This window comes from Felis catus, chromosome D2, assembly GCF_018350175.1.
Source record: "Felis catus isolate Fca126 chromosome D2, F.catus_Fca126_mat1.0, whole genome shotgun sequence".
Lineage (NCBI taxonomy): Eukaryota > Metazoa > Chordata > Mammalia > Carnivora > Felidae > Felis > Felis catus.
In genome coordinates, this window is record NC_058378.1 from 63,280,006 (window position 1) to 63,301,963 (window position 21,958).

General features: G+C 40.4%; 1 protein-coding gene across 2 annotated transcripts in view; it reads left to right on the forward strand.

The window, feature by feature from the left end:
* The window catches only part of SORCS3 (sortilin related VPS10 domain containing receptor 3), a 597,794-nt gene that overhangs the window by 560,264 nt on the left and 15,572 nt on the right, over window positions 1–21,958 (forward strand). For both annotated transcript variants that reach the window (XM_023240898.2, XR_006587279.1), the window contains exons 17-21: window positions 556–669; window positions 3,817–3,988; window positions 6,301–6,487; window positions 12,076–12,209; window positions 21,111–21,234. In XM_023240898.2, coding sequence (XP_023096666.1) covers window positions 556–669; window positions 3,817–3,988; window positions 6,301–6,487; window positions 12,076–12,209; window positions 21,111–21,234 — 731 coding nt within the window. The remainder of the gene's footprint in view (window positions 1–555; window positions 670–3,816; window positions 3,989–6,300; window positions 6,488–12,075; window positions 12,210–21,110; window positions 21,235–21,958) is intronic.

Genomic DNA, 21,958 nt, shown 5'->3' on the forward strand with positions numbered 1-21,958 from the left:
TGTGAATGCAAATATATATATATATATATATATATATATATATATATATATATATATATATATATATATTCATTCCTTGGGAAGGAATTTGTAGGAAAAGTTAAAATAAAATAAAATCTATGAAATTAATTTTGGAATAACACCTGTGGAATTTTATCCAGAAATGAATCTTGACCTTTAAAATCATCCTCTTTCTTATCACCTACTTATGTCAGTAATTCCACTGTGATCCAGAATATGCTTTTCAGCTCATAGCATCCCTGACACCCAACCCCAGCCAGTGTACCTGCTACATGATGTATATCCATACCTCTTTTTAACCTTGAATATTTGTTTGATAATGCATTGTTTCTTCCGTATACTGGATTTCCAATAATTCGAGATTATTTCTAACTCTAAAACTTCATATGAATATTTGCTGTCACTAGGAATATTTGAAAAGATGCAATGCAGCTTTTTGCAAGACTGTAGAGATGTATTTGTGTTTGTGTGTGTCTGTGGGTGTTTTGGCATTTGTTCATCTGTACTAGTGTGCAATATTCATTTTCTGGACAGTGACTACGGCTATGAGAGACACGGAGAGAGCCAGTGTGTCCCAGCTTTCTGGTACAACCCAGCATCCCCATCAAAGGACTGCAGCCTTGGTCAAAGCTACCTTAACAGCACTGGGTAAGTAAAACACCTGAAGGAACTCTATTCACTAGTCTCCTGTTTCCCTAGATTGGGATCAAAGGTAGCATTTCTTCTGAAGCAAGAGAGAGTATGGATAGTTTGTTTATAGGTGGCTTCTGAGGAAAGCTGAGGCTTTCTTTAGCTGAGAGTAGCTTTAGCGGGAACATCAGAAATCTATCAGATTTCAATACTTTTTTCCATTTGCCTCTGACAGACCATAGCTATTGTTTCAGTCGGGTCTTCTTTGCTGGAAAGAGATGCCACCTTATTTTTTGAGCCCCTAAGGAAATAAATGAACACAAGTGGTATGCAGATATTACAGTGCTCTCTAGTGATAGACAAACAGAAGCTCTCCTAGACTGTGATGCTGGCAACTTAAAATGAAAATTTACAAGTCCCATTCTAGAACCTCCTGGAATAAGAAGGTCAAGGCATACTTTGTCTAATTGTCACACTATGTGTGTGTTTCTCTCTTTGCTCACTTATAGTTACTCAGATTTGTGGGGAAAAAATATTTCCTTGAAGACTTATCTTCCCGTCTTTTGCTACCTCCATGGTGCAGAACGGATTTGGCAAGTGGATTGGGGGTCTAAGATAGCACTTTTCCAGTTTTAATGTGTTGTAGATCGCCTGGTGATCTTGTTAAAATGCAGCTTGTGATTTGGTAGATGTAGGGTGGGGCTGAGATTCTTCATTTCTAAGAAGTTCCTGGGCATCATTGGCATTACTGGTCCTAGGACTTTGAGTAGCGGAGGACTAAGGTGTTCTGGACTCCAGTCTCAACTCTTCCAATGGGTCCTCTACCGTCTCACACAAGTTACTCACCACCTCAGTACTTTTACCTTCTCTGATTGTAAAATCCTGAAAAGGTACAATCTACCTAAGTGATGGGAGAAAATGATGGAAGAGATGTGTTGAGTGGTCTGAGCTACTGAAAGACAAGAACTTTTAGCTAAATACTTGGTTCTTAGGGAGCTGTTGCCGGGTCCTGAGCTGGGGCTTAAGCACTTTTGATGCGATTTTATTGTGGGTGTCTAGTTCAGGGATTTAAGCCATTCAAAATACAGATCCAGAAGCATGAACTTTCAGAGATATGGTAGAAGAGAACACAGTGCTATCAAGTTTGAGGAAGAAGAATATGATAGGCACAAGTCATCAGCTAGGCCACCAAATCCCAAGCCAGAGTGTATCTTGGATGGAACTGGAGGAGAATTACATTACAACACCACATATGATCACGTGACATGTATATGTACACCCAATTTAAAGCAAGTTAGGTACACCAAAATCCCAAATAGCCAACCAAATAAATTAGGAAGCTGAAAAGGAAAGATAATTCAATTTTTTCCAAAAGATTTATTACAACTGTGTACGCATACCTCTGTGTTGCTTAAATGTTGGCTTATATTATAGGTGGTCAACCAGCTGGCCAGTTGAGGTTGAAGAGAAAGAGTAGATGATATCAAGTTTGCATTAGGATATGGTACCCACCAAAATATCTGCCATCGGTAAAAATTAAATATCTTGTAAATGATTAAAAGTCAGCAAGAAAGTATAAATTGATTACAAAAGTTTGATGATGTAGACTGGTGCTGACCAAAAGAATTATAATATGAACCACATATATAATTTAAAATTTCCTAGTAGCTACATTAAAAGTAATTTTAAATGAAAACTTAATTTTAATAAGATAATTTACTTAACCTAATATATCCAAAATAGTATCATTTTAACATGCAAGACTCACCACATTTTAAGTGCACAGTAGGCACAGGTAGAAAGTGATTAGCATATTGGACAGCACATCTGAAGACCCATTATGAGCTCAGTTGGCAATTAAAAAAATATTATGTATCTACAAAGGGGTATATTGTAATTCTATCTGAGGCAGTAACTACACACAGCATTTGCTTAACATCCTCCTGAGATCTTTGGGTGGAGATAGGGCTGGTAGTTCAGCAGTGTTTGTGGGGGTGACGGATGGAGAGAGGACCGGGGGAAATATCAGGTATAGTGGAGGACCAATATTATTCATAAAGAATTGTCTCTCATCTGCTTTCAATTGAAAGGCAATCAGAAGAAGGCAGCATGGATGGTTTGGTTAATTACTCCTGACATACAGGGTGAAAGAAGACATGATATAATGATGGTGGTGGTGGCACATTTATATTTTGTGGTTTTACCAGAACGTTGATTATATGTAGTCTTACAGATAGTGGAAATAATATTTTCCGTGCAGGTCAGGACTGTGGACAAGCTCTTGGCTTCATATGCTGGGATCACTGATGAAGTGAGATGACGTGGCATCACTATGTGCAAAGATGCTCTTGTCCTGAAAGGCCACACTGCTTTGTGAGGAGTTTTCCCCATGCCCACTTCTTCTCTGAGCTGATTTTTCCTCAGCAGGATTTAACAGGCATTTCAAATTTGTGCTTTGGAATTGGCATTTGTGTTGAGTGGGAAGTGGAATATTAGTAAGGAGAGAAAATGTGCTGTGAAAGAGCCCCGTGGCTTCAGAGCAAGGGCTATTAGGTATTAAAGGATGGAATGATGTCCTGCGGGTCGAGGGAAGACAGGAAGAGGCTTCCTGATGAATCAGAGTTAGAAGTCTGATCTTCTAGGTGATGGGCATTGAAGAAGGCATCTTTTGGGATGAGCACTGGGTGTTGTATGGAAACCAATTTGACAGTAAATTTCATATATTAAAAAAAAAAGAAGTCTGATCTTCTAGATGGTTTTCGGTACAGAGAAAACTGGAGATGGCCTTAGATAACTCCAAACAAGTCCCTTCCTCCCTCACAGAAAGGAGCACTTGCTTTTCTTACTTCCCTCGTCCAGTGGGTCAGCCTCCTTCCCTCTTGCAGGTGAGTCACGCATTGATTTTTCTTGGCTAGTTTAGACACTGATCTGATCCGTGGCTCACCAGGTAGGATCAATAATAATGTTTAAAGAGCTGCTCTTCCTCAGATGGAGGAATAGCAGTTCCTCGGCATTTGTTTGGCTTCTTAAAGGGCTGTCTTCTTTGAGACTCAGTTTTTAGGAGCAGCTGTGCAAAACATCTCTCACTCTAGCTTTCTGGTATCCTTTTCTAACATGCACACACACACTCACCCCACACTGCCAACAGCTGTCAATACTCTTTAGGTACCGGAGAATTGTATCTAACAACTGCACGGACGGGCTGAGGGAGAAGTACACGGCCAAGGCCCAGATGTGTCCCGGAAAAGCCCCTCGAGGCCTGCATGTGGTGACAACCGACGGGCGCCTAGTAGCAGAGCAGGGGCATAATGCGACCTTCATCATTCTCATGGAGGAGGTAGGTGTTGTCCTGGGTCTCTGAAGTCATAACTCACTGCTCCCAGGGAGGGAAAAAAGAAAGATGATGTATCCCCCCAGGTGCCTGTACCAGAGTCAATGGTCAGAAGACAGAAGGGACAAAAGAAGGCTTGGACATTTAGGGACCCTCTTCCCTCCATCGCTTGGCACAGACCTGGGCTGCAGGAGACCCACTTGGCTCAGGGCAGATGCAGATCTGGATATGTTCTTTGAGATTCCCCTTTAGGGCCTGCTTTGTTGAAGGAATATTTATCACCATAAGACCATATGCTCTAAACTTTGCCAGAAGAAGGGAATTCGTATTTTTTCTGTTGCTCCCAGGAGCCTCTTTTGCTTTTTTCCTCATATTTAACCCCCCTGATTAAAAAAAGCCCACAAGGCTTTCAAAGAGTCTTGAAAGTGAGTGTGAGTGTGGGGGAAGATTATTGCAATCTTTTAAACATATATGTATAAAGAAGGTCACATTAGTTGCTTTTCCATCAACTGGCTGCGCCATTATTTCACTTTTTAGTGTCTTTTGCAATTAAGGCAGTAAAATCAGCCTGCATCCATTCATTCCAGGGTGGAAACAGCTCTGTCTTATGCTTCTTGCTCCCTGCATGAACTACTTTATCCCTTTCCCAAACCAGAGAGCTTTTCAGGCACTCCTTGCTGAGGCGGTGGGGCAAAAAAGCTTGCCTGATTTACAAAGACCTCTAAATGTGTATGCAAATTGCTCTGAGCTCTTCAGATCTTGGAAAGAGACCACAGCAGGCCAGGAGGGGTTTTTTTTGTTTTTTGTTTTTTGTTTTCCCCAAATGTGAATACTTTAGAAACCTTTAAAGTCTGGGCCATACTGAACAGGATGGTGAAGGTTCCTTATCCTGGGTTGACAGATTCTTCAGCCTTCGCCCACACTGGGCACTTGAATTAAAGGACTTTAAGATTCAGAGGAGGTCACTATCATATTTCCACTAGGGAGTTTCCAGGACCAGCACTATAAAAACCTTCTCCTGAATGGATGTGAAGAGCCATGATCTTATCCATTTGAATTGCCTCTAGTTCATTTCCACTTCAATTTATATTCATAAACCCAAGGGTAGTTAACATTGTGCAGGGGGCAAGGGAGCACCTATCAATATTTCATTCACATCTGGGTTGCCATGGGGGAAGAGATGGAACATGAAACTGTGATCAATGCACCTTCAGTGGACAGAAGGATTGGCTCATAATTCCAAAATGATGTATATCCTTTTTTTAAATTTCATCAACTATGTTTGTAAACAGAGAGATCTAATTCTTCTTTTTCATCGAGGATCCTTGTTTTGTGGTCAGGTTCAATTGCATTTATCCAAAGCGCTGACCCAATACAGTGGGAGGAAGAACAAGGGAGGGTGAGCTTCAGTATCCTCTCTTAAGAAGCTGAGCATAGGCTTGGGGCGTTCGGATGACCTCACCCGAACTGATGGCATCATGCCTCTAGGTGTCTCCCAGGGGGCTCTTGGCCTTCCAAGAGGCAGAGGGATCTGTGAGGTGGGATGATTGGAAAAGGCTTCAGGGAAGAGGGGCTTAGGCAGGTTTAGGGAAACCCAAGGTCAGTAGAGCACAGATGTAATTTTAACTGGTATGTAGTATCCATGTGTAGCCTGGGAATAATCATCCTACCTCACAGAGTTATTTTGAAGGTGTGGTATAGACTATGTGTTAGGTGATAAACATAATGCTTGGAACATAATAATAAATATTAAAACATAGGAATAATTATATATAGTTCTAGCATTGTAGTTGAGAGCATTCGTGTTGAAACCAGACTGGCTGGGTTCAAAATTGGTCTCTTCCACTACTAGCTGTGAGTCTTTGGTCTACTTATTTATTTTTGTCCCCATTTATAAAATGGGGAAAGTAATACTTTCTGCATTAGAAAGTTGTGAGGAGATCAATTGCTTGGAACTGAAAAGAAACTTCGTAAGTATTAGCTGTTACTACTATTGCTGTTATTCTTATGACACAGGAGAGTAATATTAAAGCATGTGTGTGCCTAGAACTCCCTAGAGGCTTTACCTTGTCCCCTTGGGCCCATGTCAGAGGCTGCCCTGAGCTTGGGCTTACGGGGACAACAGATCCATAGGACCTCCCCGTGATGCCCAGTGGATATCATATAAGAGTCTGATGGTTGTGTGGAGGGTGCTTCAGCCCTGAGAGAGTCTCTAGGTCCTCAAGAGGGTGATGCAGAAGGCACAGGACCAAGCATCCAATAGGAGTCAGACTGGACATGTGAGTGAGCCTAGGCCCACTGCTATTCCCCCCATGCAGGGTGATCTCCAAAGGACAAACATCCAGCTTGACTTTGGGGATGGGATTGCAGTGTCCTATGCTAACTTCAGCCCCATCGAGGATGGCATCAAGCACGTGTACAAGAGTGCGGGCATCTTCCAGGTGACAGCCTATGCAGAGAACAACCTGGGCTCAGACACAGCTGTCCTCTTCCTGCACGTGGTTTGTAAGTAGCATGAGCCCTCTCCTTTCTTATGTTCCTCCCAATTGACAACTGGTGTCAAGACTTCTGGGATGCAGAGCTGAGACTAGCTTTGGTATGACTGACACCCTTTTGTAATGGCCCAAGTGGAGAGACTGAGATGTGTGCTCATTTGTGTTTCAGTTTTCTGACACCGAAGTAGATTAAATATCTTGAAAGTTTGGATAGCATTACCAACTGGCCCCTCCTTTTCAGTCCCAGTACGTCCTGATGGACGTATGCACATGCAGACACACATTCAGGTGAAAGTCATTTCACTTTGCTTTGGAGAGTCCTAAGAATATAGGAAGAGGAAGCTCACCTGGTTCATGGCCACATGGTCACTTCCAAGCTACTATGAGTGAAGGCAGCCCGAATCAAAGTAAATTTCTAATCTCTGTTGGAAGAACCAAAGAAGGGTTAAAGAAACATGTATGGATTTTTGAAAATATAGAACTGAGCACACAAAAGAACCTAATTCTTATGTCCAAGTTTACTGTAAGTTCACTCCTATCATAAACAATTCTAAGGACTCTCCAAAATGTTTTTGTTGACCTGGAACGTATTGAATTACTATTGACTGTCGCTTGGCCCAAATCAAAACAACAGCTGAAGTTCCAAAGTACTTTGTGTGTAATGGATACGTTTTGTGTATTTGCTATCCTGGGACTTAATTCATGTAAAATGAAACTTAAATATTATGATTTTAGCATGTTGGGTCAAGACATGTTATGGGGCTGGTATTGATTTCCTATGCCTTTCTCAGTGATACTCATGGGCCTAAGGAATTCTGTGGTTCTGATTTATATACCCCATGATGTTTGGGGAGTAATATGCTATATATGGTAAAAATTATATGTCCCCAAAGAGTCTAGGTGAATGCAAGAAGTATCTCCACCTCAGTGATGACGTAAACTCCACTTTATAAGCTGCCTACATTGAAAAGGTTTCTGGAAAACAGTAAGCTATCTAGTCGTCTAGCATTTTAATCATAGTGGTAGCACAAGGGCCACCAGTGATCGGGGAAGAGCACTGGGGGACACCTGGATGATAGATCAGTTACATCCCTAAAGATGCCAGGATACTTGGCCACAAGATAAATTATTTCTTCTCTGGATTTTCTGAACTCCAGTTTCAAAATGGCTTAATTCTAACTGGTACTTTGCCTCACATGGCTCTTGTAACAAATAGGAAATGTAAATAAAACACCCAATTATTTACTAATTTATTCAACAAATGTTTGTTGGATCTGAATATATGTAAGGCATTCAGCAAGGCACCGGGGAAGTAACAATAGAGATATGGCCTGAGTCTTGAAGACTTTACATTCTGGTGGGTGAGGGCAGGTGCTGCTAGAAATGGGCCATCAATAGCCCTAGTGGTAATAACCATACTACACCAATTATACTCATTCTGTGCCAGAAGCACCAGATCCAAAACCCAGGTAGGTGGCATGCAGGGTGTTCATGAGTCAGGGTTTAGAACAAAGGGACCTCTGTTTGAAATCTGATTATATCCCTTTGTTAAACATCTAATACTGATCAACTTTCTTACTCTACAAACTTCTGATTGCTCATCTTTAATAGTTAGGTTATAGGGAAGCTATGAGAATCAAATTGGATTATGAATATGGTTCACGGGTCCCCAGGACCACCCCCTTGGGTTTGTTGATTCACTAAAAGGACTCACAGGACTCAACATATTGTCATACCCAAGACTGTGATTTATAACAGTGAAAGGTGACAAAATAAGATGAGCAAAGGAAAAGGGCCAGAGGGCAAAATCTGGAGGAAGCCAGTAGTGATCTCCAAAGAGTCAGCCCCTATCATGGTGTCACCCAACATGGGTAATTCCTCCAGCAAGGAGTTCTAGAAGCACATGAGAAGGGCTCTTTACCAGAGAAGCTGCTTAGAAATTCAGTACCCATGATTTTTTGGGAAGGACTGGTCAGGTAGGCATCTCCTGCCTGGTGTATGCCAGAATTCCAGACACCCTAAGGAAGATACATTCTCAGAATAAACCATATTGTTGGCATAAACTATCTAGACATAGTGAACTACTCTTAGCAGTTAACTGTTGAGTGGAAATACTCTCAAAGCCAAGTTTCCAGATGTTATCAAGAGCCAATCTTGCACACAAGTCTTTCCAAGGATGGCAATTTCAGGTCTATGTTAACATTTTTCTGCACAGTATGCAAAATGCCACTTAACCACCCAGCTTGGCACATGATGAATGTTACCTGTTATAGTAATTACTAAGTACTACCTACTAACTTTCTGCCTGACACTTCTGCTGCATTTAAAAATGAAGACAAAGAGGGAAAATTTACTTTCCTCTCTCCCACCCATATTCCTAATTCTAACTATAGCGGACCTTGCCCGAAGGGTGCAAAGACCAGTGTATCTTAGTGGCAAAAATCACAACAGCAAGGAACTGATTTATACTGTGGGTTATGTGCATGAAGGAGGAAATGTTCCTTGAAACTTTTATCATGCTCGTAATTCCCTCCAAATCAATCATGGCTGCATTTACCAGACAGTTATTATAGTGGAAACTGCTCTTGGCCTCACCTTGGGCCATTAGCTAACAAAAGTAGTTGTTAGCCACCCATAATAACCAATCTCGCACAAATTATTAGATTTTTATCAAAAAGAGCACTGTTTGACAGTGAGGATTTTATGAGTTGGCTGTGCTCCCTCCTGAATCCTTCCTCTCCCTTCTCTCTGGTCACTGGTATATCCCTAGGTTGAAGCCCGGAGCATCTGGTTCAGGTTCTTTGCCCTACAAAGCTATTACATGTTGGGTACCTGGGTGGCTCAGTCGGTTAAACATCCGACTTCGGCTCAGGTCATGATCTCACGGTTTGCGAGTTTGAGCCCCGCATCGGGCTCTGTGCTGACAGCTTGGAGCCCGGAGCCTGCTTTGGATTCTGTGTCTCCCTCTCTCTCTCAGCCCCTCCCCCCCCCCTCTCTCTCAAAAATAAATAAACATTAAAAAAAACTATTATGTGTTGTTGTTCCTTGAGATTCTGTTTACCCAAACATGCTTGTCTTGAATTTGGAAAAAATGTGATTATGTTTGATGGTGTGCCAATTCATGGAAACTGTATCCCTTTGTTTGCAATGAGTTTAGGGAGAAGGATATCTCCTTTTATCTTTTTGGGCATCAAAGTACCTGACAGTGTGTAGCTGGGCCAAGGCCCTTGAGTGACAGAAAGCTGAGAAGAAGTGCCAGGGCCACAAGCCATTAGCAGTATCATCACTTAACTGTGGAAAGGCCTGGGATTCTGATGAGCTGGCCAGGGGAATAAGCTTCCTGCATTATGAGGGAGGGATATAACAGGAGAATTGACTTTAAGGGTAAATGGTCCCTTTCCCAGCAGGGGAGGAATGAGCTCTGTATCTGGGCACAGAGAAAGACTCTGGGGTGTTATTGTAAACACAGAGTTCTCATCTCCCTCCTAGGACATGGCTGGCTGGGGGCTCCTTCCCACTGTCTCATTCTCCTCCCCATGAATCAGTAAAACACAACAAAGAAAGGTAAATCATATAAGGTCCTAAAAATGAGTAATTAAGTCACAAAAGTAGCCAGTGCTTTCTCATAACTTGTGGGTATTTGTATTTTCACCAACAATTAAACCATACAAAAATAATTGAGCAGAATTTCTTATTGAAAATAGTTAAACCTTCGGGGGTGCCTGGTTCAGTCAGTTAAGCATCCAGCTTCAGCTCAGGTCATGATCTCATGGTTTGTGAGTTCGAGCCCCATGTCGGACTCTGTGCTGACAGCTCAGAGCATGGAGCCTTCTTCGGATTCTCTGTCTCCCTCTTTCTCTGCTCGTGCTCTCTCTATGTCTCTCAAAAATAAATATTTAAAAAAAATTTTAAGAAAAATAATTAAACCTTTAGCCAAATTGTATCTGAAGTGACAAGGTTGAAATTATTTGCTATAAGAGACTATTTTCTGGAAGAAACCTTGAGGGTTGTATGTCTGTGGTCAGGTCAGAGAGCTGTAATCAATGAGTAGTTTCAAGCTGTAGATATGCAGGTCCTCGAACACGTGTTGACTGTTCAGGAAAGTACAGCATGGACAGTGGCAGGCAGGCCTGACTGCTCTCCTAGTTTCAGCATTTGTCTTTACCCAAACACCTTCTTCCTCAGCATAAATCTACCTACAATACCGGCGATGCCCAGTGAGACTCAGAAGAACTTCTGCTGTCTTAGAGGGACTTCTATGCAATGGTACACAGAGACAGCGATAGTGGTGGTAGAAATAGTGCCCACCCAGAATTAACGGGATGGTACTTTTAACATCCAGATATCACATTCACATGTTCTGATTCCTATAAGGAAGATGTGGACGACATAATGGTAAGGGACTGTGTAAGGTCAAGGCTCTGTAAGAAAGAGGAAAAGATCATACAGCTAAATTTAAACCAGACCAGAAATGAGAAAAAGCCATCTGTTTTCTTCCCTTTAAACCGAGCTGCCTCCAAAATAACCCAAGATGTAAATAGCGAAGGTTGAGTGGCCTGAAAAATGTCCCACCTATGAGAAGAACTCAAGGCCCCCAATAAAAAGATGTGTGGACTGCAGTCTTGACTTTTAGTTATTCTTGACACTATCATGATGGAAACCAGGAATATTTATGCTAGCATGGTGTGAACAGATAATGGAATACTTTAATTGGGTTTGGTTAAGTAGCAAGGATATAAAGAAGGGAAAAGAGGAAAAGAAAGAAAAAGGAAAGGAAAAGAGGAAGGAGTGGAAGTGGGGGGGGAGAGGAAAACCCCACAGAGTTAAAAAAGATAACATATCCACCCCACAGTGCAACACTGACCTGTTAATGTTTTCCAGCAGCTTTTCCTCTTCTCATTTTATTTTGGAAATGAATTAAATTAAAATCCTCATTGATGTGTTCATATATTTCCCCTGACTTGCTGCTAATATCAGTTTTCTGCAGGAAAAAAAGAGAAATTTGCTCACCTTTTTGCAAGCAGCTTTTTTATTATTTGGGAACCTGGAATTTGTTTCTCCTTTGATTTAGGGAGATACACATTTTCCTTTTTGTAAAACAGCCTTGCCAGCTTCTGAATGACGCCCACTGAGTATTGCAGATGACGGGCACAATGGCGGATTGTTGAAGAGGATGGAACCAATTAACAATCAAGGATAATGGAAGAGCCCTCCATATGATGCGCTGACCCCACATGACAATACAGGCTAATTGTCAGAAATGAAAGAGACTGCTGTTTATCTTCCTATTTATTGGCTAAGTGTCTAATAAACTGGCTTTGTCCTTGGATTGGAGGTTCATAAGTATTCATGGTTAGGCACATCAGATGTAAATGTATTTCGGATGTCATTCAAAAAGTCTGAAGTCTGATTTATGTTCCCTTTTATACAAGGTGCTTTATTTCAAGCACACACCCACATCTCAACATTTGTGAGTTTGTGATCCTTGTTTTACTATAGTTTATGGTAATAGGGGTTAAGATTAAGAATCTGGGAGTGCGATGAAGTTCGTTTATTCCCAGGATATAAACACTCATATTGTTTTCCTTGTTCCCACAGGTCCCGTGGAGCATGTTCATCTCCGAGTTCCATTTGTTGCTATAAGAAATAAGGAGGTCAACATCAGTGCGGTTGTGTGGCCCAGTCAACTGGGGACCCTCACCTATTTTTGGTGGTTTGGCAATAGCACAAAGGTTCGGCCCTTTCTGATCCATGTCTGAGTAGATCTGTGCTGAATTCTTCTATCTTCCAGCGTCCATGTTGACGTTGGGGACATCAGAGATGTGGGCAATAGGGAGTATTTCCTGAATCTATGAATCCACATAATTGAATATCACATATGTCTCTATACCAGATTCATTATTATAGTAGGGAAAGTTCAAACAATCCTGAGGAAGAAAGAGTACTCTGAGAAGCTATACAAACCTACTTCCATAATCAGTATTTCTAAAACTTCATTTGCTCTATTTTTTTTTTAATCCTGGGCTCTCCACTCACTAGCTATGTAAAGGAAGCCACTTGGCATCTCTGAGATCCCGTGATTCCATCTGGAAATGTGAATTATATCTCTAAATACAGAGATGTGAAAATCAAATCAAATAATGCATGTAAAGAACCCTTCTCCAAGACCTGCTAGATGTTCTATGAAGCCTAGGGTTTTCTGTAGGTTCTTTTTTAGACTGATGCTGCCAAGCCTCTAAGAAGGGGACTAAGAGGGCTAAACTCTGAACTTGGCACATCCTCCCTACTCCCCGCAACTGGTGATGGTGATACCTGTGTCAACAGTGACTACACTTGTATAATAGGAGCTGGGAGCAGTTAGGCTGAGGGTCTCTAAATGTAAGGGCTTCATGTTTTTCTCCATTCCTGATTTTGTCTACATTTTGCTTGGTCATTCTTGATGTGATTGGCATTAACCATCTTAGACCTTTCATTTTTAAAAAGTAAGAAAGATATCGTATCACACTTGGTAATGCTGGATATCTCAAGAAAGGGGAAGTAAATATTCAGTTCTATGTAGTAATTCCTTTAAAAAAGAAATGAACAATGATGGCTTTGTTTGTTTCGAGATGACCAAAAAGAACTTCAGTCCCTGCATGGTAAGAGTGGGAGATGATTCACCCTGCTCTGTTTTAGGGAGGCGGCATGACATTGTGATGAAAACATGGACCTTGGAGTCACAGTGACAGTGCCAGCTGTGTGAGCTTGATGAGGTCACTTGACCTAAAATTTAATTCAGTCAGCGCAAATTGGAGAGAATAATGCCTATATCATCTTAATTGTTGTGAAAATTAAATAAGATGCTATGTATCTCCCTAGTACATGCTGGGTACTCACTAAATGGATGCTTTTTATAAAAACTTGGAGTTAGGATGGGTTGATAAAAGACAGACTTATGGACCCAAGGGACCCTTTTCTGTTTGCATTGTTCATGCTGTATACTTTCAAGTCAGTTTCTTAATATAGGTTGTGATGCTTTTGCATTTCTGGAAAGATTATTCACCAGGACAAGAGATACAGAAGTTAGTTATTAAGATCCCCATTTGGTACATTAGAGAAGTGAAGTTCCCTGCGTGAGATGAGCATCCCAAGGTCAAACATCTGGTTAATTGTGGAGCCAGGTCTCCTAACTCCCATCTACCATGCACCACCCCAGTCCCAGGATGCATTAGCTGCATCGCTCTGTTTGTCTTCTAGAGGTTACAGACCCTAAAATCTTTCTTCAATCACCAGCAGGCATATATAGTGAAAGAGGAAAGAGAATCATTTGGGAGGAGAAAATTAGAGACAGAGGATTTTAAGTGCCTTTATCTGCTGAGAACTTTTGGCTGTCAGGCCAGGGAATTCTTTGCTGTTAGTGTTCATTTACCAGGTGATCTTTACTGAGGCTGCTGTGCTCAAGGAGGGAAGTTCTTCGCAGTTGTCAACACAGTGATTTACTCAGCAGCCCACAAGGAGCTGGAGACACAGTGTTTCTCTACAGCACCATTTTTCCCCTTTGAATATGTTTTTTTTTTCCCTTTGAGTATTCTAAGACCTGAATTCTAAGGCTTTTACTTGTTACTTAATCTAGTCTAGTTAATCTAGACTAGTAGTTAATCTAATCTACTTAATGCAGTTGCTTAATCTAGTTTCTTAAATTTTGGTAAATAAACACAGAAGTGGGCCAAGTGACTGGGGAGTCAGGTTTCTGTTTCTCTAATGATTATCTTTGTTTGCTTAAACAAATCACCTGATCTAAATATCAGTGCTTTTCCTCTCTGTAGAGCAAGGATACTAATATCTAATCCACAGACATCACTGAGTTATTATTTGAAATATACATCTAGCTAATCTATATTTTGCCATATTAGGAGAAGGGAAATTTTAAATTACAGAACGGCATTACAGTTTTGTTTTGGTTTGGGTTGATGGTAACCTGAGGTCTTCTTTGGTTAGGAATTTCCACCTATAAGCTTGAGCATGAAGTGCTACACAAATGCCCAGAATAGAGCAGTTTTAAAATAATAAATCTGGGTTGCAGTCCAGAATCAGATTCTTCTTGGCTGAGTGTGTATACTCAATCATGCAATTTCTCTGAACCTCAGTTTTGGTCTTTGTAACATCAGAGTAATAATAGTAGTAACTACTAGTAACTAATAGTGAACAAGTAGTAACCAGTAATAATTAATACTAGTAACTTAGATGTACTTAGAATATATCTAATAGCCCTTGAAAATATCAGTCAGGGTGGTGCTTGTCATTTGCATCAACGGCATGTACATTTCAATGGTGTATCTGACTTGGTTTCCTAGATTTCTCTCCCCCATCTAAGAATGGTTATTTGGTCCAGGTGAAAGAGATATATTTTCAGTTTTGTTTTGTTTTATTTTGTTTTGTTTTGTTTTGTTTTGTTTTTGCTAGCACCATACCAGAAACATATCAAGGGGGCCTCATCGCCCAATTGATCCAGTGAGCATTATATTTGACTGGCAAGTTAATGAGTGTCTTTGAATGTTTTGGTGAGGGCTCTGACTTGATGCTATTTGGTTCCCACTAACTAGCAAACTTATCTGTAAAAGGAGATAATGCTAATTTTTTTAATGTTTATTTTTGAGAGAGAGAGAGACAGAGCACAAGCAGGGGAGGGGCAGAGAAAGAGGGAGACACGGAATCCAAAGCATGCTCCAGGCTCTGAGCTGTCAGCACAGAGCCTGATGCGGGATTCAAACTCATGAACCATGAGATCATGGCCTGAGCTGAAGTCAGACACTTAACTGACTGAGCCACCCAGGCGCCCCAGGAGCTAGTACTAATTTCAGGCATTTATTTCTACTACAGCTTTGTAGGAGCTGTTGATACACATCATTTTATTTAATCATTAGAACATTACTGATGGAGAAAATTATCCCATTTTTCAGAGAAAACACTTAGGCTAATAACCTTGTAAAGTAATGTTTTATGGGTGTGTGTATGTGTGTGTGTGTGTGTGAGAGAGAGAGAGAGAGAGAGAGTTGTGACTGAGTGAGTTATGCAAGTTTACCCAGATGGTCGAATTAAATCAAGAATCAGTTCACCCCTGCCTTTATACCTAGCCCTTCACTAGGTGGTGTCAGGAATAGAGGAACACATACAACATTGTCCCTACCTTCAAGGAGATCAAAGTTCAAATGAGAAGGCATGATGAACACAGATGCAATGATTGGCGAGCCCATGTGATGTACAAGTAAATAGAAGAGAATAAACATTCCTCAAATCCAACAATAGTCTCATATACCTACAAACCTATCACAGGAGATGTGAAATTGCATCAGTAGCTCCATAGATCTTATTCAAGAGCCCATATTTTGTGCTAGATGTTTTGAGGAATACAGATCTGTGTAAATTCCATTTTTTATCTTTAAGAAGTGATCTTTTGGAGAATATGAAGACATAGGTACTATAAGGGAAGGTGTTAGGGATGTAATATTATTGGCCCAGTCAAGCAGCCTAGGTGGTGATGGATGTACACCTTGTTGGTCATGGAGTGAGTCACGTATGAAGTTGGTCTTAACCTGGCATTGAAGAAACAGAATTGAGGCAGAGAAGGGGAAAGAGATTTGTATGTATGGAAAAGTAAGGAATGGTTGTATTCTGTGTAGACTGATTCAGACAAAACAGAGGGTCCATTTTGGTAGAAATGAGACAAGACACTGAAAGGTAGGGAAGATAGGTGACAGGTGGCTTTCAATGGCACAAATGGATGTTTTGTTTTTTGTTTTTTGTCATAGAAATTCAGATTTACGATAGGATGACAGAAGATAGAATCAGATTCATGGACAGTGATACTTTTGATGAGCTTTTTGATGTGTTTGTGTGTTGTGTGTTTGAGTGAATTGTTTCCCCTATGAATTTTCACATTAATTCCTTAGTCCTAACACCTGTATAGATGCTATTTTGCTGGTCTTTGTGTATATTTTAGGGTTTTTTTTTACATAGGTCCAATCATAGTATATCCTCAATTATGTATTCTACCTTTTCAACTTCATATGATGAACACATTTTACATGTAACTATATAATCTGCTGAAGGTTTTAAGTAAGGCAGGCATAGTCATTGCATAGTCTTTCCAATTTGGGAATGGTAGCTTTTATAAAAGTATATATTTAAGTTGTAGAGGTTTCATTATGTTCAATATTAACTTGACTTACAGCATCTGGGAAACTGGTATAGGCTGCATCCAAAGGTTTCCCTGAAACTCCTTGTTCCATTAGTCAAGTGGAAATGTCATAACTAAATAGTCACTCAGAGTTTTGTCAATATCTTTCTGGGCTCAGTGGATAATATGTGACCTATCACACATGAGGGATTCTCTGTGGGCAGGGATGTATCCCACAACCCAGGCAGGAATGAGGTATTATTCCAAAGGGTCTCACTGTGGGCTGCCACTGCAGCTTGGACAAGGCACAGAGATAGAGAAGTCAATCGGCTGCCTGTTAGATTTGTAGGGCTCTGAAAGGCCAATTTGCTGGGATTAACAGAGGTCTGGCTTAATAAATGTGTCTGCTTGCCTAATAGATTTAGTAAATGAACCTTAAAATACTTGATTTAATTTAGCATTGCGCACTAGATATCGGTAGCCAACAAAGAATTCAGGAATCCTGTTGAGTGTTCCAGGTTTGCAAGGAAGGTGAAATCAGCCATGATGCCATATCAATTGATGAAAAACAAAAGCAATTTGGAAAACAAAATTAGCTCCTGCCTCTTCCCTAGTATGGAAGCTTGTGGTCTGCCATCTGGGGACCAAGTGTTCCCATTCGGCACTATTTGCTGTGACTCAGAGCCCTGACTGGCTGGTAGGATAGCACACTCTCTCCCACCACAGATGGCATTCCCTTTGTCCTGCAGCCCTGCACCCTTATTTGGTCCCTGGATCTCCTAGGGAAACAGCCAGATGGAGAGAAGATCAAATATTCAGGGACAAGAGGAATTTCACCACTCTCAAAAGAGGTGCCTTTGCCTGACAGATTGCAGCTACCCAAGTCTAAGGTTACAGGAGTGTGTAGAGAAAGGAAGGGGGCACAAATAGACCACTGACAGCTAAGGAAGATGACAAGGAAGTAGTGAACATTTCATGAAGAGAACACTGTTAAGGTAGAAAAATGCCTGGTGATGAGAGGTGGGAAGATGATAGCTGAGGGTAGAGAACCAAAATGGAGGACAATAGAATATAGCCACGATCAGAGAGAGACATTCATGGAATCAGGAAAAGTAAAATCATATTGATTGTTCCTTTCATGTTTTCTCTCCCAACATTTTATTATGGAAAACTTCAAATATACACTAAAGTTGAAACAATTTTACAGTGAACATCCATATACCCACCTGCTGTGGCTACCATTAACATTTACTATGCTTGTTTTATCACCTGTCTGTCTCCCTTTCTGTTCTGTCCATCCATCAATCGATCTTAATTTTTGACTTATTTCAAATTTAGACACCAATATACTTTGTCCTCGATGCTTAAGCTTGCAAGTCATTAACTAGAGTGCAGTATTTGCTTCCCCATGACAGTGTAAAATGTATCAATAATGAAATGCACAAATCTGAAGTGTGCACTTTCTAGGTTTTGACAAACACATTCACATGTAACCCAAACTCCTGTCAAAATACATAGTGTTACCATCACTCCAAAAAGTTCTCTCATTCCCTTTCTTAGTCAATACTCACCCCCAGTCCCCAAAACCAACTGCTGCTTTGTTTTCCATCATAGATTAGATTTGCCTGTTCTAGAACTTCATCCATATGAATTCTTTTATGTAAGGTTTCTTTCTTATAGGTTTGGGATTTATCTAGGCTGTTGTATATATCAGTATTTTTTTTTCCTTTATGTTCATTGTGTGAATACACTATGGCTTTTTTTATTATTTTCCTATTGGGGAGTTCCTGGGCTGTTTCCATCTTGGGGCTATTATGAATAAGCTTCCATGAACATTTTTGTTTATTTGTGGACATACGTTTTATTTTCTCTTGACTAAATTCTCAGGACTGAAATTGCTAAGTCATAAAACAGAAAATGGTACAATTACTTTGGAAAAATTGTTGCAGTTTCTCATAAAACTAAACTTTTTCCTAAGTTTTTGTGTCAGTTCACAGCCCACCAAAAAATGTATGAGAGTTCCAGTGGCTCTGCATCCTTATTAATGTTTTATATTATCATTTTTAAAGAAAATTTAGCCATTCGGTTGGGTATGTCCAAAAAATATGACTAGGTAATGAAGCGGTTGAAAGTCTCCTAACAGATAAGATGGAATGGGTTGACCAGTAGGGACTAGAAAGTTTGCCAAAAGCCATTCATCAATCCTCTGTATTCTGATTGTTGAATAAGTTCTCACAGCTCTTCTGACCCAAAGCTTTCATTTAACAGATAAAGTACGAAGGCCCATAATGGGGACAAACTTTGCCCAAGGTAATTTATTACAACATTAATTTAATAAAGCCAGAGTTTCAAATCTTTGTTCTTCTTACACTAGAAATGGCAGTTCTGTAGTGTACATATTGTTATTCCATGGTCGTGGCCAACACTGGTGTACTGAACCCAACTTGACTTCAGCTTCCTTCTCAACACAGGGCACTAAACACCAACCATCTGCCCATGGGAGTTGACATACATCACAGAACCTACTTGCAACTGATTCACTGTTTTATTCAGAAGGCTGTACCTTTGTGTATATTGTTGCTGAGTCTTAATACTTGAACTCTGGGATCTGTCCTTAAAGGAAAGAGTGTATCTATTTCTACGCTCACTTCTTTCATGTAGCAAACAAAAAAGAAAGTGTGTCACAAGCTTAGGGCAATATCTCTAATCTTGCCCAACTCCAGCCATCTGCCTGGCCATAAAATAACGGAGTTACAGAATTTTATTTTTATTTTATTTTATACTTTATTATTTTATTTTATTTTATTTTATTTTATTTTATTTTATTCTATTCTATTTTATTATTTTATTTTTTAAGTTTTAATTTAAATTCTAGTTACCTAACATACAGCAAAATATTAGTTTCAAGCATATAATTAAATAAATTGTTAATTTAAATTCCAGTTAGGTAACATACAGTGTAATATTACTTTCAAGTGTACAATACAGTGACTCAACACCTCCGTGTGTTACTCGCTGCCATCACAACAAGTGCACTCCTTAATCCCCATCACCTATTTAACCCACCACCACCTCCCTTCTGGTAAACCATCAATTGGTTCTCTGTAGTTAAGAGTCTGTGTCTTGGCATGCCTCTCTCTTTTGTCCCCCCTGTGCTCATTTGTTTTATTCCTTACATTCCACACATGAATGAAATCATATGTTATTTGTCATTCTCTGACTGACTTATTTTACTTAGCATAATACTTGTGGTGCAGTGGTAGTCTGTCTGAGTCCAGAATTTTAAAGCAGAAGAAATCAAATTATGTTTCAGAAGCCCACTTGAAAATTGTGAGCTGGAAAGGAATTCCAGTCTTGCCGCAGAGACACTGCCTGAAAGCTGCATCTTTGAGCCTCTGCAGGGCTCTGACACACACATCTAGGCCATGTCTAGTTTCGAGTGAATGCGTGTGCTATGTCAGTGCTGACCCACACTCACCCCCTTAAAGAGCTGCTCTGTGCATCCCCAACTGACTACATTCTTGGTCTCCATCCCATTGTTGTCCTGACATACAGAGAGGAGAGGAAGTCTGCTCATCTGTGTTTGTGACCTCTCTTTAAGAGCTGCCTTACGGCAGCCTTCTCCTGTTATGTCTTATCTCATAAACAACAGGAACTTGGACAGGCACAGGCTTAAGATGACCACTGAATAATGACTCTTCAACCTCGGGATCTTCATTCTTCTCTTTGATAAGCACCTAATTATATCAAGATCCTAATTCTCAGGAAAATAATATAATTATTCTGTTTCTATCCTTGGGAAGCTCCATATGTTATGAAAATAAAGCAGAAGAAAATAACTAAAATGGTCATAGATGTGTATGTTTATATGTTTTCCAACTACTTAAAATGCTAGGAGTGCCTGGCAATGGAAAACACAGAGTAAAACAAAAAGCCAGTGATCTGACCATGCATCCAACTTACATATATATTCTACTATATGAGGGCAGTGTGCCAATGATGGGGATACAGAAGGATGGAGATACAGAAGTAAATAAAGTGTGATCACCTCCCTGAAAGGTTTTATAGTCCAGTGGCATATAGGAGAAAATGCAGTTGACACAGAATATTGGAGAAGAGAAATAAATGATCTGTTTCCAGAGCCAGCTGGAATATGTTACTAATGTTGCTTCTACTTGGCCCCTGGAGAAGGACCAGAGTGATGTGCAAAATCCAGAGTGTCCAATCTTATCTTCATCTTTCAGGATTACATGTTACAGTCCATTTCAAGGATATTAGTACTCTTCCTGGATACCGGCTATAATCACAGTTTTTGGAAGCTATGAAAAGTCATTTTCTTCTTCCCCTTTTCAAGTGAGGATCCCGTGGGGATATACAAATACTATGCAGATTTTTGACAGTCTGAGATTTATAAGAAAGGAAGAAAATCTGATATCCCACAGAGGACTAAGTGGGTATTCCTACTCTTGTCTTTCAGCCCCTCATCACCCTGGATAGCAGCATTTCCTTCACCTTCCTGGCAGAGGGAACCAACAGCATCACTGTCCAGGTGGCTGCTGGAAATGCCCTTATTCAGGACACAAAAGATATCGCTGTTCATGGTAAGCCCTAAAAATTGTTCTGTGATGCCCCCTCCTGCTCAACCAGTCCTCTCTGCTCACCCTGATGGCAATCCCTGACTGCTTTGGAAATTCCACAGGCTGGGAAAAAATTACGTAGGTCAACAAGTTTTCCAAACACACTTTCTACCTTGTTCCTGAATAGACACCGAGGTTAAGAGAAACCGGCACAGAATGGCATAGAAAAGCCCTTATTACTCTCCTAGAAGTAACTGCATCACATCCTGACAGGGTTCTCATTAGACAAAGACATATCATAGGTGGAAGGACACCAAGCTAGAAAGACTATCATAGAACCATCTATATCTGATGTCCTGCTGAAGTATCTACAACATGTATGCATCACCTACCATTTGTGGCCATGGGCACCGGTGATCTCAAAAGAGGAGTCATGGCCCCTGACCTTGCAGAACTCATAGATAAATTACTGAGATTAACTACACATAACCAATTGTTGGAAATTCTAACATCCTTGGCTGCAAAGGCTCAAAAACAAGACTAAGAATATGAGGGCAGAGCTAGAAAGAAGAATGGTAAATAGGGCTACCATGCTGTTCTCAATCCTGGAGAACCATTCCTAGCTATTGAATTTATTTTAATCACATTTTCTTCTAGCACCATCCCACACAACCTCCCCCAGGCACCTAAAGACTACTACCATACCTGGGGTTTTCTAAAAGGTTGTACTAAGGTATGTGATCCTCTG